The sequence below is a fragment of the Megachile rotundata genome, chromosome 14 (genome assembly GCF_050947335.1).
Source record: "Megachile rotundata isolate GNS110a chromosome 14, iyMegRotu1, whole genome shotgun sequence".
Lineage (NCBI taxonomy): Eukaryota > Metazoa > Arthropoda > Insecta > Hymenoptera > Megachilidae > Megachile > Megachile rotundata.
This window is the reverse complement of record NC_134996.1, coordinates 13,171,257-13,188,530: the sequence shown is the minus strand read 5'-3', so window position 1 is coordinate 13,188,530 and position 17,274 is coordinate 13,171,257. Positions and strand designations below refer to the sequence as shown.

At 41.8% G+C, this 17,274-nt stretch overlaps 1 protein-coding gene across 7 annotated transcripts in view; it reads left to right on the top strand.

Moving 5' to 3' along the window:
• Positions 1-1,060: 1,060 nt before the first annotated feature.
• Positions 1,061-17,274, top strand: part of LOC100877010 (uncharacterized) — a 72,029-nt gene continuing 55,815 nt past the window's right edge. For 3 of the 7 annotated variants that reach the window (XM_076539372.1, XM_076539375.1, XM_076539369.1), the window contains exons 1-3: positions 1,061-1,205; positions 3,351-4,674; positions 6,022-6,264. In XM_076539372.1, the coding sequence (XP_076395487.1) occupies positions 4,440-4,674; positions 6,022-6,264 (478 nt within the window). In that variant the 5' untranslated portion in view covers positions 1,061-1,205; positions 3,351-4,439. Of the gene's footprint in view, positions 1,206-3,180; positions 4,675-6,021; positions 6,265-17,274 lie in introns of all 7 variants that reach the window. The other 4 variants (XM_076539371.1, XM_012294972.2, XM_076539370.1 and 1 more) reach the window with 4 other exon arrangements.

The window sequence follows — 17,274 nt, the reverse complement described above, 5'->3', positions numbered from 1 at the left end:
TTTCTTTAAAATACTCTTCAGGATGCTAATTTGTTAATTAAATAAGAGATTGTTTTGATTTCCACTGGACGTTAAGTTTATCCGGATCTTTGTTTCCATACACTTTTGTAAGCGTCTCCGGAGTAAGTTCATTAACGCAAATGAGACGTTGCTGAAGTGGACTCATCGAGCAAAGTCTCACCTCGAGTATCTCTTAGTTTTCTTATCGTTGCTTTAACACGTCGTTGTACACTCCGCTGCTAGACTTCTAGAACTTCAAATTTCCTAAACCTTCGTCATTCAACAATTTTTTAATCTGCAAGTTTGCATCCACACTTGAAGTTGCATTAAAACATAGTCTATGCGAATATTTTTTTATAATAATTGTTACACACGAAATCGTTCAGTTTAGGTTGTTATCTTGTTTGTGACTTTTAGAACCGCATGTTATTTTGTTTATGTCGTTTCACCGGTGAGATAATAATTCTCTATATAAAAACAATTCTTTCCTCGAACGATATTTGCTCGTTCAGACGTAGATATGAAAAGCTCTGCGCAGAGGTTGATTAAAGAAGACAAAGTCGAAGCCCGAGGCGTTTGATAATTTTCATTTCCTTTAAGCGGCAGTTGATTGCGCGATCCGGTCCACTTCAATTATCTTAATCTCGATAAACATAGCTTGAGAAACCGGTGTTTCATTTAATCCAAATACTTCCAGGTCCCCGACCGTGTATGCTAATTCCATTAGAGATAAAATGTTTAACTTGGACCTAGCGAGATTCAAAAGAAAGGGGACGTCTGGATTAAGCTAAATTAAATTGCACTCGATCAAAGACGGGAACCTTGAGTTCCGAGATCACGCGAAGATAATGACGTTCGTTATCAGAAATCTTAATGATCATCCTTACGAAGTTCGCCCATAATTTCCACAAATGAAAACGAACAACAAGCTCCGTAAATTCGCACGAGGTAAACGTACGAAATTTCTAAAATAAAAGTTTCAGCTTGTAAGACGGCCGTCCGGCGGCGCTTCCTCCTCGACTAGTTCTCGATTTAATTTTAGCACTTACGGACTCAGTCCACTCGCGAGTACCATCGAGACGATAGTGAACGTGAAATCCGTGATTCAACGTTTCCGCGATTTCTGAGAACCGCAATGTTCAATTATTAAATCTACACTTTGCTCGAAATCGGCGAAGTTCTGCTAACTGTGATGGTCAGAAACGGTAATTACTGGAAAAATTCTTGTAGATTCAACTTTTGGAATCTGCGCTTTTATGGCGGAACTTGCGGAAACATTCCTTTCTCACAATTTGAAGAATTCATCGAGGTTTACCTTCTTATAACGCATTGAATAATATGGAGATGATGGGTGTTGCTGTATTGTCATACGTTAGATGACGTATTACGTTGTGAACTTAATGCGTTGTGTTCGGTATGCGCTGTGTTCTTCAAGCGTTGTGTGCTCTACACGTTGCTCTACCGGTGCGTTCTCATATGCGATATTCACACATGCGTTGTGTTCTCCACACGTTATAATTTTCACGCGCTGTGTTCTGCATGCGTTGTGTTCTCGACGCGCTGTGTTCTTCATGCGCTGTGTTCTCGACGCGCTGTGTACTTCATGCGCTGTGTTCTTCAAGCGTTGTATGCTCTACACGTTGTTCTACCGGTGCGTTCTCATATGCGACATTCACACATGCGTTGTGTTCTCCACACACTACAATCTTCACGCGTTCTGTTCCCAACACGTCGTATTTTGTACATACTCTTCTCTTCATGCGCTGTGTGCAACTGTTGTATTCCTTCCGCGTTGTGTTCCCTACACGTTTTCATATGTGTTCGTACGTTGTTCATATGTGCTCCTACGTGTTGTCTCCACTCGAATTCTTTATAAAACATATTCTAATGTACCTCAACCAATCCAACATAACATCACAAATTATTAGAACGCATAACGTCACCCATAAATCAAAAAACCCCTACAATATAACTGAAGTCCATTACACCGGCATCTTTGCTATGATATTCAAGAAATATTGAACGAGCAGAGACAAGAACAGCAGCGCGTTCTAAGAATATCCGCCACGCAAGGGCAGCCAAAAGTTCAATATACTCGACGAAAGCAAGTCTATCGTCCGTTCGTCGATCTACAAACACGATCACCTGATTCACTTTCTTATCCGTGAAATCTGGTCGATCCGTGAAATTTTACGAAGTCCTCAAAGGCGTCGCTGGATCGAAAAAGTTCAGACGCTTTCACGAACTCGATATTCCAGGTCGAGAAACCGTTTGGTTAGGTGAAAAGTAACACGGTTTGCGCGGATGTAAAGGGCATAGCGCTTGGCGGTTGACTCGGTGAAAAAAAAAATGAGGAAAAAGAGTAGGATGTTATTCGGTGAACAATTAGACAGGATGCAAATTACGGGTATTCATAATTTAACGCTATTGACCGCTTTTAAACGGGCGTTAAAACGGCACCGGTTTCACTTCACGCCGGATAATCCTGTTTGCTCGCGCGAGACCGCGCGCGTGCCGCGCTTTTTTCCGTAAATTTTGTCGAATGATTTTCACGGTGAAACGGAAGCTCTTTTGATGGCTGCTTTGTGAGGACGGTGAATGGGGTAAATTTGAAACCATCCTCGGTACGTTTCGCACCTCGCTTCGTTTTCGAAGTCGACCGTTTTTTCTCTCTCGTAAAATTCGCTTCTCGTAATTATTCCTTCCGCTACAACTTCGTGTTTAGAAACACGTATTTATATCACCAAGTTTGAACGTATCAAAGGCTTAAATCATCGTCGGGCTTCGTAAACGTCGCTGGGAATATTAAATCTATGATAAACTTGAATTTTGTTGCTCCAACAAGTTTCTGAACATCGCAACTTCTCAGACATCGCTTTGATGATTTATCAGCACTAAAATAATCTCGTATGGTTGCAATTAAGACTTCACGTTTAAATCTTAAACTTTCCAATTAATTTTAGAGCAAGCATTTAGGGTTCGTGGATAAATAGCGAAAATAGTATTTGTGTGACAGAAGATGTATTACAATTTTAGGAAAAATACAAAATCATTAAGATATAATCCACAAAATTATTTATTGTCCACAAGGTCTTAGATAAAAGTCACATAACATGAGTCATATAAATCATCAAAATATAATCTACAAAATTAATTGTAAATATAATCATTGTCTACAAGGTCTTAGATAAAAGTCAAATAAGTCATCTAACAAAAAAATTAGAGTATATAAAATGATCTGCAAAAGGTATTTGAAGTTCCGCAAATGTGCGCAAAGTTTACCAACACGAGGGCCGTTCAATTTCGGTTTAAAATAGAGTGTCGTTCTTGTTCCTCTTCGTCTTCCTTAGCACGTGCGTTCACCCTTGTTCCGCCCAAGAATATCCCGCTGGAGGAGCAGCTTCTTGTAATCGGCATCGGACTGGCCGACGTGTAGCGCGAAACTGAAACCGTCGTTGCTTCGAAACGGTTGTCAACTATATTTAAAACGGCCCCTGCGCGAAGTCGCCTCAAACGTTGAAACTGGAGACCGCGATCTCTACGTTTTATTTCACCGTTACCGATTTAGAGCCTGTGTCGAACCAGTGCAGTGTCACGACGCTTGGTGCGAGCTTTAACGAGCTTTGAACGCGCTCCACACTGCAGGGAGATCAATTTTTGTGAACATTGAGTGATTCTGGAGGTTCATTGTGACTTTGAATTCTGTGGAGGTTAACATTTGTGTGAAGTGATGTTAAAAAGATGTGTAATTAACTGACTTGATGACTGCAAGTCTGATGATCTGCGAATCTTAATGACTTCAAGACTACACTTAACCAGAGTTCAGTGGTTATTGATGATAGAGAACTGAAGAAATGGTAATCCGTGAATAGTCTGTTCTAAGATAGATTATGACTCAGTGTTGCTAATAGCCGAGTCTGCCAGCTGCAATTCAACACTAGATCGATGCAACTGCTATCAGAAATAATATCTGAAGGATAACATCGAATAGTCAAACCCATCTACCCGTGCAACCACCTTAAAATTGCCAGCCACTTACTACAGTTAAAATTGTGACAATTGCCTGCAAAAGTATCTGCCTATCAGAGTCTACCAAAATGATAGCACAATAGAATAAAAATGTGATAGCAGAAAGTCGTGGATGAACGAAACGTATCAGCAACGTCGAAAATGTGAGCCACGCGCGCACGTGGTGGCACACCAGCTGACGTCGACCGATTTTGGCACACCTCTACAGAAATCTGGTCCACCTTTTCTCGAGAAGTCTCGAAACAGTTTCGTCCGTGAAAGTCGAACTAGAATCTAGGAACGCTTCCCCTCCTTGTAGTCGGTGCAAGAACGGAAGAAGCGGAGAAAAATTATTTTTACACCGCACCACGACCCGGTATATCGGTGAGAAATTCATTGCCATACTTCCTGGGCGTCGAACGTTCGAACAAATGTCGAGGATGCTGCGGCTGGAACTGGTGGGTCTCGTGTTGCTGGCCTGCACCCAAATCCTTACGGAGCACCGTGACTTTTATGAGCCTAGACCGCAGTATGGTTATCATTCGAGGTTCCTGGATCCTCCGGAACGGGTTACCAGGGAGGTGCGGGTGCAGCAAGGACGTCTGCGGGGCATGGTGGTGCAACCCAGGACCAGTCGTGATCTGCAGTTAGTGGACGTCTTCTTGGGTAAGTTTTGGAAATTTGGAAACTTGCGGTTTGTAGAATTGGAAAATCTACATTTAGGAAATGTAGGAATTTGTTTTTATGAATTTAGGGCTGTGAGGTACTTGATGAACTTCAGTATTATTATATCTGTTTGATGTCTGTGCAATTCAGACTTTTAGTATGACTTTCGGTATCTTAGCTTTAGTATAAAGTTGTATAAGTTTAATAAAAAAATAAGTATGGAATAAACTGTACAAAGGATATGAAGTACATGTCATCAGCCGAGGCAATCAAGAGTTAACAAAAGAAATCTTTGTACGAAACTCGAAGTCCAGTGTAGCGAAAGAAATCGATCAGCAAGAGCAACAAATGTTTCAGAAGGGTCCAAGTACCAATTACAATTCCCCGTTCGTATGAAACCCGAAAAAAAATGAGCCGGAGGTGCTCGAAGCTCCCGAGGGGAATCAATCACCGCTATTGAAATCCGTTCACAATCATCGCTTTATCGTCCCGCGCAGAAAGTTTGGAAGTTTGGGGCCCAATCACGACGATCCCGGTTTTCCTCGATCGAATTCCCGCAAGCTGGAGAGCGATAACACACCGCGATCTCCAGTTTCCGGCTACCGATACGTTGAACTTTGGTCAGCGGGCAAAAGTTTGCTCGCAGCTGCATCAGCTTTTCTCTCGCATTACCTCTCGGGGATCTCGATACGTCAAAGGTTCCGAAACGAGAAGTGTGCTATTTCGGGAATAAACGTCCCCTCTTCCTCTTTGGCCGTCACGCTGCATCGCGCGTGCACGCTTCTACGTGCACTCTCTTCGAGTTCCCCGGCATTCCTTGGCATCGATTCGCGGACTCTCGCGATACGTTTCTTTCACGACCAAGTGGAAATAGTTCCGGGAAGCGAAGAAATTGAAGTAACCCGGGGATCCGGGATAGAACTACTTCAATTTGTAGAACAGATATAGTTTAGCCGGCGAAACCGATGAAGTCGACCGATGTAGGGATGCTGCTAACTTTACCTCGTTTCAAATTCTGAATGATCATTCCATGTTCATTCGGTCTTCGGAATTATTACGCCTTTGAGATTTATGAGATCCGAGTCTTGAGAGTTAGAGAATTTCAAAATGCTCTCTGCAGCTTCTAATGTGTGAAACTTTGAGATTTTGGCCACTTTTGAGAGAACTATGTCCTCAAACTTCAGTGCTAAAATGTTCGAGTTCCAACTGCACGGTCCATCAACTTCGAATGGACCTAACAAATCTAAACTTTTGAAAGTTCCGAATGTCCTTCAATTGTACATAGTTCACTCGATTAGACGTAACCTAATCCCAGCAAATTACCAATCGAGGATACCGGTGTTCCAGGAGTGCCATACGCGGAGCCTCCAGTTGGCTCCCTAAGATTCTCCCCACCGAGGTCACCGGAAGCATGGCGGGGTGTCAGACAATCAGAGGAATTCGCTCCCGTGTGTCCGCAAACGGTGCCAAAGTTACGAGACGAGGTGAGACCAGTCAGGTACGAGTACCTGGAGAAGTTGTTGCCTTATTTGAAGAACCAGAGCGAGGATTGCCTCTACCTGAACATCTACGCGCCCCACCAGCCCGAAGGTAAGAGACTCCGCAAATTGAGATTAATTGTTTCGAAGATCGTCTGCGAGATTGGCGACAGTTCGAGATCGAGTTTCAACCCTGTTGTAGATCGAATGGCTGTTTCTGAGACGGCGATTAATCGATTGGTCGAACGGTTAGCGCTTGCGTTCGCTGTTGGTTGCCGGGTCGATAAGAACTAAATTACGCGAATATTAGACTTCCAGTTTGCTGATTTAGAGTTTAATTAAGCAAATGGTTTCTATTAATGGCGAATCCTTTTCTTGGGTTTAATTGTCGAATAATTGAGGGGTACTTTTTGGAGGCTTTAGGGTTTGGGGGAGATTTGGGGTTTTGGAATTGTGGATGGGGATTTGGGGATTTGAGGATTTGGGGATTTGAGGATTTGGGGATTTGGAGGTTTGGGGATTTGGAGATTTGGGGGTGTAGGGATTTGGGGATTTGGGAGTTTGGGGATTTAGGGATTTGGGGATTTGGGGATTTGGAGATTTGGGGATTTGGGGATTTGGGGATTTGGGGATTTGGGAATTTGGGAATTTGGGAGTTTGGGGATTTGGGGATTTGGGGTTCTTGGGATTTGGGGATTTGGGCTTCTTGGGATTTGGGGTTCTTGGGGTTAGGGTTTCTTGGGATTTGGAGTCCTTGGGGTTAGGGGTTCTTGAGATTTGGGGATTCGGTGATTAGGGGATTTGAGAATTTGAAGATTTGAAGATTTGAGGATTTGAGGATTTGAAGATTTGGGGTTCTTGGGATTTGGAGTCCTTGGGATTTGGGGTTCTTGTGGTTAGGGGTTCTTGGGATTTGGGGATTTGGTGATTGGGGATTTGGTCATTTTATTTGGTGGTTATATTTGGTGATTAGAGGAGTTGAGAATTTGATAATTTGAGGATTTGGAGATTTGGAGATGTGGACATTTGGACATTTGAACATTTGAATATTTAAGTATCTAGACATTTGGACATTTAGACATTTGAACATTTGAACATTTGACCTTTTTGCAATTCTAAAATTGAAGGATTTGACCATCTGACAATTTGTGTATTTATGAATTCTAAAAGTTAGCAAAGTCAGTAATTTAAGAGTATGTATATCTGAGGATCTACCTCTCCAAGTATTTGAACATATAACTCTTAAATCTTACGCTAATTAAATAATAAATAAAATTGCTATAAAAATATGCAAATGAAGTAATTTGCAAAAAGCAGTAGATGAAACGAATTATTTTTGATTTTCATTATGGTATGCAGAATGTCGGAGTTTCCGCGGAGCGGCTGTTTTCTAAATTTCCCTGCAGGACGAATGCATCTGACTGCATGAAAAACGCGCATTCAAACGATACCCTTTGTTACGAATTTTGTTGCATCCAGACAGTGCATGCAGCGACGCAACAGATGCATCAAATGCACGCGTTGTTCCCGTCGAAATGAGTCGAATGCACGAAACGACGCAACATTTTCGAAAATAGGCTCAGCATATCATTCGTTATTAGATACAACAGATGCCATGAAATTGATTGCGCCTTTGACTCTGTCATTGAACAGAAATTTTAATATTGAAATTCTAAATAAAGATAATTAAAGAAACAATGGACACCAGAATATAATGAAAATTAAATGCGAACTAAATCAAATACGCTTAAAATGAAATGCAAACTTTAAATTACAATTCGGAGTTGCTGATTTAATTAATGAATTTATCGAGATTTTAGCAAATATCTGCTCAGCGTATTGAATTTTACCTTTATATTATTTAATCATCTTAATTAAATTGAAACGCGATATGAAGCTGCGAACACTGCTGAAATAATATTGGGGAGACAAGATTAATTGTACATAATATTTTTTCTACAAAATTTGCATGGAGTAATTTAAAATTGATTCCTCCTATTGCCTCATTCAAATGATAAATGAACTCGTTCGGTCAAATAACCAACTGAACTCGCGGCACACGATACAAATCAAAATGCAAATCGGTGATTTTGATTTATGGGGTGCGAGACTACATAATTTATTTGATAATCTCTTTTTTATTAACCAAAATATTCGCAGTTATAATCGGGTGTCCAAACAGTTCGCTGACCACAATTTTATTAAAAATCACACATCCACTCAATTTTATTTAAAAATAGAAACCTAGTACAACTAGCACTCAATAAAAATACCCTAACTCCCTTGTAAAATGAATAGACATTCAATAAATTAAAATAGGTATTCAATTTCTACGAAATTACAGAGTTACATAAATTTTTTGCACGTTGAAAAATGAATATCGAAACACGTTAAAAACTGCAGTAATAAAGATATGCAGAAAATATCGGAAATTTCGTGCAGATTATCGGAAGCATATCTGACATGATCGCATCAGATGACAAACTCGTTCTCCCTTCTGTAGCGTTCCCTCCGGGAAGCTAATTAAAAGTAATCAGCCGCGTTTGCGATGAGCCGTTAATTAAGGGGAAAAAACGCGGAGCGCGGTGCCGATTATCCCCTCGAGGATTACTAGAGATTTTCTTCCTCTTATTCCTTCTCGACGCTGCTGCAAACTTTCACCCTTCTCTTCCGTTCTCCCTCCTTTTCCGCTGTCTGCAACCCGAATATCGCGTCTCCGTCTGTTCGCTCCGTAGATACGGATCAAAATTAACTAACGGAAGGTATGCTTTGCGGTTGAGAGCAAATATTATTGCCTGTTTGCGTCGAAGTTTTCCCTCGCTGCTAAAGATAATACCGTGACGATGCCGGAAAATTTAAATCCCCTTCACTCTACTCATCTCTCCACTTAATTCTCCTCGATATTTCTTTTTTATCGTCGAGTTATGTTAGCTGGTTACTTGGATATTAAAATTGGATATCGACGCAATTTCCGGGCCGTGAGTGTCGAGGCGATTTATGGGTAGAACGCTGTTTATTGAGTAGTTGATTCATTGAGTGGTCGACGCGTTGAATAATAATCGGTGCGCTGAATGGTCGGCGCGTTGAGTAGTCGACGCGCTTAGAAATCTACGCATTGAGTAATCGGCGCGTTGAGTAATCGACGCGTTGAGTAGTCGATGCGTTGAGTTATCGGTGCGCTGAGTGGTCCACGCGTTAGGCTATCGACGCGTTGAGTTATTGGCGCGCTGAGCAGTGGATGCGCTGAGTAGTCGACGCGTGGGGAGATCTATGCGCTGATTAGTCGACGCGTGGGGAGATCTACGCGCTGATTAGTCGACGCGTGGAGTAGTCGACGCGTGGAGAGATCTACGCGCTGATTAGTCGATGCGCTGAGTAGTCGACGCGTTGGGTTACCGACGCGCTGAGTAGTCGACGCGTGGGGAGATCTACGCGCTGATCAGTCGACGCGTGGGGAGATCTACGCGCTGATCAGTCGACGCGTGGAGAGATCTACGCGCTAATTAGTCGATGCGCCGAGTAGTCGACGCGTTGGGTTACCGACGCGCTGAGTAATCGACGCGTAGGGAGATCTACGCGCTGAATAGTCGACGCGTGGGGAGATCTACGCGCTGATCAGTCGCCGCGTTGAATTATTGGTGCGCTGAGTAGTCAACGCGTTGAGTTATCGATGCGCTGAGTAGCCGACGCAATGAATTATCGGCGCTCTGAGTAACTAACGCATTGAGTTATCGACACAGTGAGAAGTCGCTACATTGCAAAGAATTTCTCAGTCCTATCAATTTTGATCAAGTTCCCCTATCACCAGAAAGGTGCACTAAAACAACCTATTATCTTGACACAACTAACAGAACCATCATACTCATCACTAAATCCTCCTCCCTGAGTAATATTGAAACGAGATACGTGCAAAAACGTCCATCAAACAAAAAAAAAAACCGTCTCAAGTAACAAGGAACCGTAAATATCTTCGGTTATCTGTCGCCGTTAGGGGTTGATGAACGCGGATCGGTGACTCGGTGATTTTGAGGGGTCGAATTTGACTTGGTAATTTCGACGAGTTTCTCGTTTTCCTTATTTGTTCCTCGGCAGACCGTGAACCGTGGCTTCGAGGGTAATGGTTCATGAAAAGAAGTTCGCTGAGAGTGTGTTTCAACTTTTTTACAGCTTCTTGCGTTTATCTTTTAATTTGATTGTGCTTTCCGTGGAAAGCACTGCTTTATAACACGGGATTAACCTTCCCTATAAAACTGAAAAGTATTTTCACTGCTCTATAAATTGCTGGCTGCTTTAAACTGCTTTCTTTTTCCATTAAGACGCGTTGTGGGACCGTCGCTATCATTTTTAATGCAGCTAATCTGCAATTCTAACACCGTTTAATTTTATAAATAATTCGAAACAAATTCGAATAAATTCGAAGGAGTTCAAATTTGATATATAGTGAGGTATAGTTTGATTTATAAGAAGAAGTTTGTATTTTGTTCACAAAAGATTAACTTACAAAACTAATCTGTAATGAGATCAGTTTTGTAGAAGATCAATTTGTGTGATGCACTTGTATGTAACAATGTAACAAAGTAAGGATAAGATCGATGAAAGATGCACATCGGTTGTAAATAAATTGGAACGGTCCAACGTGAGATGCAGGAGCTGTTCCCCGGAAGATATATACACCCTCTTAAATACTGAAGCTGGATTCAAGAGAGACCAGAGGGGAGAAGAGGTTGCGAAGAGAAAGCCGCTTTCAACGAGATCGTGTCCACGATAGGACGCGTATCCTCACGGGCCAGTAAAATATCGGCAAATTCATTAATGCTCGTTTCGCGAGACCCGGTCAAATAAATTTCAACCACCGATTAAATTTACGGCAGCGACGCGTTCTAATGGAAACGGACCGTCATGTCGATAGCCCGCTGTTCTTTGACAGCTTCGTTCTTTAACGCTCTACTTTTTTCCTTTCCCAAATTTTTGAATTTCTAAATTTTCCTACATTTTCAAATTTTAATAGTTCCGAAAGACTGCTTCGTCCTTTGACGCTCTACTTTTTTCCTTTTGCAAATTTGCAAATTTTTTAATTTTGCTACATTTTCAAATTCCAGTAGTTTCAAAAGACTGCTTCGTCCTTTGACGCTTTACTTTTTCCCTTTTGCAAATTTTCAAATTACTAAATTTACGGACTTCTGCATTTTTAAATTCCTACACGGTTCCAAGAGACAGCTTCGTCCTTTAACGCTCTAGTTCTTCCCTTTTGCAAATTTTCCTACATTTTCAAATTCCAACAGTTCCAACATTTTCTAAATTCCTCAAGTTTACAAATAACTGAGTCTGAATTTACAAAAGTCTTGAAACTTGAAATTTTTAAATTTGAGAATGAAAGTTTCTTCCTTTCAGCTGTGCAGCTAAGTTTAATCTAACCTTATAAATAAACGGGGTAGAAGGGTAAATTTTTGCGACTCCAATTTCCCGTCGACAGGGCGTATGACGCGTTTCCATATGCAAAAGAGGTTCGAACATTGTTTCCGGAAGCAAGGGCCGGAGATCAACTTTGCACAGTTAGGTCAACTCGAAACGAAGTTAAGCGTAAAAATAAGTGCCTTTTCGATGTCGGTGGAAACGAGATCGCGGGCCAGGAGTCGCGTACGAACGAAATGGCTTTTGAAATTCGCGTGGAAAATTCAACGGAGTGGATCATAAACTGGCACGACGAAATTGACCGAATTATTGTACTCGCAAAGCGACACGAAACACGGGAGGGAAAAAGGGGTGAACCGTATCGGTTACACGTGAAGCGTGGCCAACGTGATTTGCACTGCACGACGAATCGAACCCAACCAACTAACCTAACGGACGAACGGTTCGTTTGTTTTCTGAAATGCGACACAACCGAGCCTGCCGTTATTTTTCGCACCTGCGATTTTGTCCAGACGAGCTCAAATTACATCACAAATGTGAACGAACAAAAAAAGGTACATTAAGTAACCTGATACATCAAGGTTCTTCTGTCAACATTAAGTAACCTGATACGTTGAGGTTCTTCTATCAAACTTTATTTAACGTACACTTTCCTTGTTTTGGACATAAACATAAGCTGTTTATAAACAGATAAACAGTTGACATAAACAGCTATGTTGGGATATAAATATCAACACAAACTGTTTTATCAAGTTGTCAACTTCAAATGAACTCTTGTGTCAAGAATAAAAATTCAGTAAAATTTGTTTTGTAAGGTATCTGAATTTTTATATTGTACATGTACAACATATGTTCCATTAAATTAAAATGATGTGATGAAAAAGATGACACTATATTGTTGGGAACATCAATGTTGTCTTCAGATGTTCAAGTACAAAGTATTCCACATGTTCACATCACGTGAAGACTTCACATGACTAATAGGTCATGAAATCGTGTTGATACACAGAAGGGTTGTCCAGAGAAGTTTCGAAGAACCGTGTCAGGTACACGGACGGAAACACGTCGATGATCTCGATTCCCTTCACGTCGTCGCGCCTCTACGGATTTCCGACGAATTCAATTTCTTCGTTGACCTTAATCCTTGACGCTGGCCGATCTCTTTCTGGGAGAGTATCGAAGTCCCGTAATCCATGGTCGGAGACAAATTTAAGGTACCGGAACACTCGTGACAAATTTCGTTTCCTCGGAGCTCCGTGCTTTGACGCTTGCGTGAAAATCGTGCCTATCGACTTGTTAGCTTTCCCCTAATTTCCGCTCTTCCAATTGACTCCGCAAATGCTTTTATTTTGAAGAAGTTCGGAAAAAGGTTCGGAAGTTTCAGAAAGCATTTCGCCCTAATGTTCGTGAAGCTTAAGTTCGACCTTTGCTTTCAAGTAGAAAGAAACAGAAGGACGAGAACAGCAGGAAACGGAGTTGCAACGCCCAGTGAGCACCGAGTTTATGGATCACGGGTAGCAAAGGTTGAGTGCTCTTTGAAACAGTTCAAGAACAGTTCCAAGTGACCTACGAAGTCAAAACCCAGTAAATTTCGAGACGAAGTTCTCGAGAAATATTAGCAGCTCAATCATCCTGTTAACATATCAAATATCAAATTATCTCAATACACTTAATCGAATAGGATCACGAGCGAAAGCAGAGTTTCGAGGTCGAGGATCATCCAATGGATAGAAACGTGTGCTCGAGTGGTACTCAGTTGTCTGCAGGCTTTTGTACGCCGTCGTCCTTGTAGCAGGTTCAATTTCTTTTGTGCCACGTTTCATCTGACTCTAAAAGAACCTACTGAAATGCATTCTTCTGCGTTTCATTCTCCTTGCCTTCTTTTTCAATTACCAACTTCCCGAGTCAAACTAGATGGCAATTTTGTGCATTCGTTTATTCTTTCTCTGCTAACGAAACCCAGGCTAATTTAGACATTTCATGTTAACAAGCTAGACTTTCTGCAGATATTAATACAGCAGGTATGGCAATATTATAGTCGTCAACATGTGATCATAATAAAGTTTGATGTGTAGACAATTTCATCAACATGTGATCATAATAAAGTTTGATGTGTAGACAATTTCATCAACATGTGATCATAATAAAGTTTGATGTGTAGACAATTTCATCAACATGTGATCATAATAAAGTTTGATGTGTAGACAATTTCATCAACATGTGATCATAATAAAGTTTGATGTGTAGACAATTTCATCAACATGTGATCATAATAAAGTTTGATGTGTAGACAATTTCATCAACATGTGATCATAGTAAAGTTTGATGTGTAGACACATTCATTAACATGTGATCATAGTAAAGTTTGATGTGTAGACACATTCATTAACATGTGATCATAATAAAGTTTGATGTGTAGACAATTTCATCAACATGTGGTCATAATAAAGTTTGATGTGTAGACAATTTCATCAACATGTGATCACAATGAAGATGTATTCAGACAATTTCATCAACATGTGATCATATTAAAGATTTATTCAGACAATTTCATCAACATGTGATCATATTAAAGATTTATTCAGACAATTTCATCAACATGTGATCATATTAAAGATTTATTCAGACAATTTCATCAACATGTGATCATATTAAAGATTTATTCAGACAATTTCATCAACATATCCACTTGCAAAGCCGTTTGCAAGAACCTATAAATTAAAGGAACCAGTATAAAATTAATTTGCAACGTCAGCCTCCAAGCAGCAAATTTTCCCAAGCGAGGAATATGATTTTGATTTCATACTTGGTATAATTGAAGGTCCACTCGGTTGCAACCGTTTCAGCGATATTTACCGGCTCATTTGGCGCGGCAGAAAAGGGATATCGTAACCTGGCACAGAGAGAGGGATGATGAACGAAATTTCGCGGCTGTCTTTCACCGTCGATACTACTAATTAATAGTAAATCAGTCTGGCCCGGGTAATGGATGACGTTTTACCAGGCGCACGTCTGCGTATCGCGAATAACAGGCGTGCTCCATGTCGGACCGATAACGTCGTTATCAGTGCATATGGGTTTCAGGACCCACGTGCGTTTGTCATATCTGCAGTCGTGACATCGGGCTTTGGAAGAGGTTCGAACGACAGAAGAGGAGAATAGTGGCCGTTCAAGCATCAACCAGATTTTCAACCCCCATGTGCGGGAGTTCCATGATTTTTTGATTGAAATTTCGAACGTCGATATTAAATTTATCAGGAAACGGGAACGCTTCCGGAAAAATCCCTGAACGCTTCCTCGCGCCCTGGAAATTCGAATCTTCCTGTGTTTTCCTTCGCTCGAACGTCGAGATAAGTTTGTCCACGTCCTTGCTCGCTGGACACCGTTTCATCCCTCTGTTTTTCTTGCTCTCGTTTCGACGGTAAATTTAAATTGAATCGCATTCCCCGACTACGGTATTTCAAGCATTTATATCTGTTGTTTTCCTCAACTTTATATCTTAACTTTCTTTTAATTTATTTTTGTTGAGACGTGATATAGCCGAGCATTTGCTTTCGACAGCAAGCAAAAGTTCCACTGTAAAAATTTGTGACTTCTGTCGAGGCTAACGTTGAAACTATATTTAGTTACAGCATTTTTCATTTTAAAAGTTTACGGCGCGAATGGGTTTTCTTCCGGCGACAAAACGTACGTATATACTTCAAGGAGAGATATTTCAACGACAGTTTCCCTGAGCACCATTTTCGTGAGACGAAAATAGCCTCGATAGTGAATGTCGCGTTCGAATAGATCAAAAACTGAACCAACCGAGTTCTTCAAACGGGAATTGAAAATCTAGCTAGACTGTCGTATATCACGTCGTTTTAGAAGCAATGAAACTCGTTCCAGAAGATAAAGCGCCACCCGGAGCGAAAGTATTTTTCAATTCGCTCAATAATACTCGCATGCTACTATATAATACAGTCGTCCATCACCATGGACCAAAAATAAATCTACATAATATTTCATTGCACTGATATCTATAAAATAGTGTGCTTCACTCGCATAAAATAAATGCTTTCTAAACAGTGTCATGTGGGATATAGGAGGCCCTTATTTTACTTCTAATTTGCATCTTTAGACATTCGATGTATCACTGTGTTAATCCCAGGTGTTTAAAGTGAACACACCTTGACACTTTACGAGTTATTTATATTTTTAGATGCATAATGCTTGTTCTCTCCTACATTTTACCAAGGATTTCTTTTAAAGCCCATAACAAAGCCGGGTTAACGTTACGGTGTGACCATAGCATCAACTCGTCGAGCTGGTAACACGGCGCAGATGGGAAAGGAATAACGCGACAAACGACAGTCGCGAAGAATTCCAGCTGGTGGGGAAGTTGGTCCCGTTAGTGGCGTTATGGGATCGCCCCGGAAATTGGCTTTGTTAAGCCGGGAAACGGTGCGTTTCTTCGAGTCGTCGACACTCCTGAAGTGCTTGCACGCATCTCTCGAAGGTCTAATGGTTCGTGTCGCGAAACTCGTTTCCGTTACGACGTCTTTTCTCGTTAAACCAACGTCCTGGCCGCGTCACGTGTACGTATTTACACAGAGCCATGTTCATGGTGTTTTACGTGTCGCGAATTTCGAAGGTTCCTTAGAAAAGTTTCATCAGGCCCCTTATCTGTGACCTGAGAAAATAAAATCCTCGGTTCCATTCATCGCTGTAACAAAAGCGGGGACCAGCAATCGAACTAGCCATCGGCTTTTCATCGAGCTCAATAATGGCTCGCGGAAAGGCGTTAAACGATCGATTATAATGAGGGACAGAACGGTAACGATGCGATGCGATATATAGAAAATTTGTCTAATGGCGTCATTCTCTTCCTCTGTTCGATCAATAAATTCAAACGTGATCTCTGTTATTCGATAACAAATAAGTGGACTGGTTAGTTGGATATTAAAATTGGATATCGATGTAATTTCTGGGCGTGTCGATGCGATTCATGAGTAGAACGCTGTTTTTTGAGTAGTTGAGTCACTGAGTGCTCGACGCGTTGAGTAAACGGTGCGCTGAGTAGTCGACGCGTTGAGTTATCGGTGTGCTGAGTAGTCGACGCGTTGAGTAGGTGACGCATTGAGTACTCGACGCGTTGAATTATCGGTGCGCTAAGTAGTCGGCGCGTTGAGTAATCGACGCGTGAAGTAGTCGACGCGTGGAGTAGTCGACGCGTGGAGTAATCGACGCGTTGAATTATCGGTGCGCTGAGTAGTCGGCGCGTTGAGTAATCGACGCGTGGAGTAGTCGACGCGTGGAGTAGTCGACGCGTTGAGTAGTCGACGCGTTGAGTTATCGGTGCGCTGAGTAGTCGACGCGTTGAGTAATCGACGCGTAGAGTAATCGACGCGTGGAGTAGTCGACGCGTTGAGTAGTCGACGCGTGGAGTAGTCGACGCATGGAGTAGTCGACGCGTTGAGTAGTCGACGCGTTGGGTTATCGGTGCGCTGAGTAGTCGACGCGTTGAGTAATCGACGCGTAGAGTAATCGACGCGTGGAGTAGTCGACGCGTTGAGTAGTCGACGCGTGGAGTAGTCGACGCATGGAGTAGTCGACGCGTTGAGTAGTCGACGCGTTGGGTTATCGGTGCGCTGAGTAGTCGACGCGTTGAGTAATCGACGCGTAGAGTAATCGACGCGTGGAGTAGTCGACGCGTTGAGTAGTCGACGCG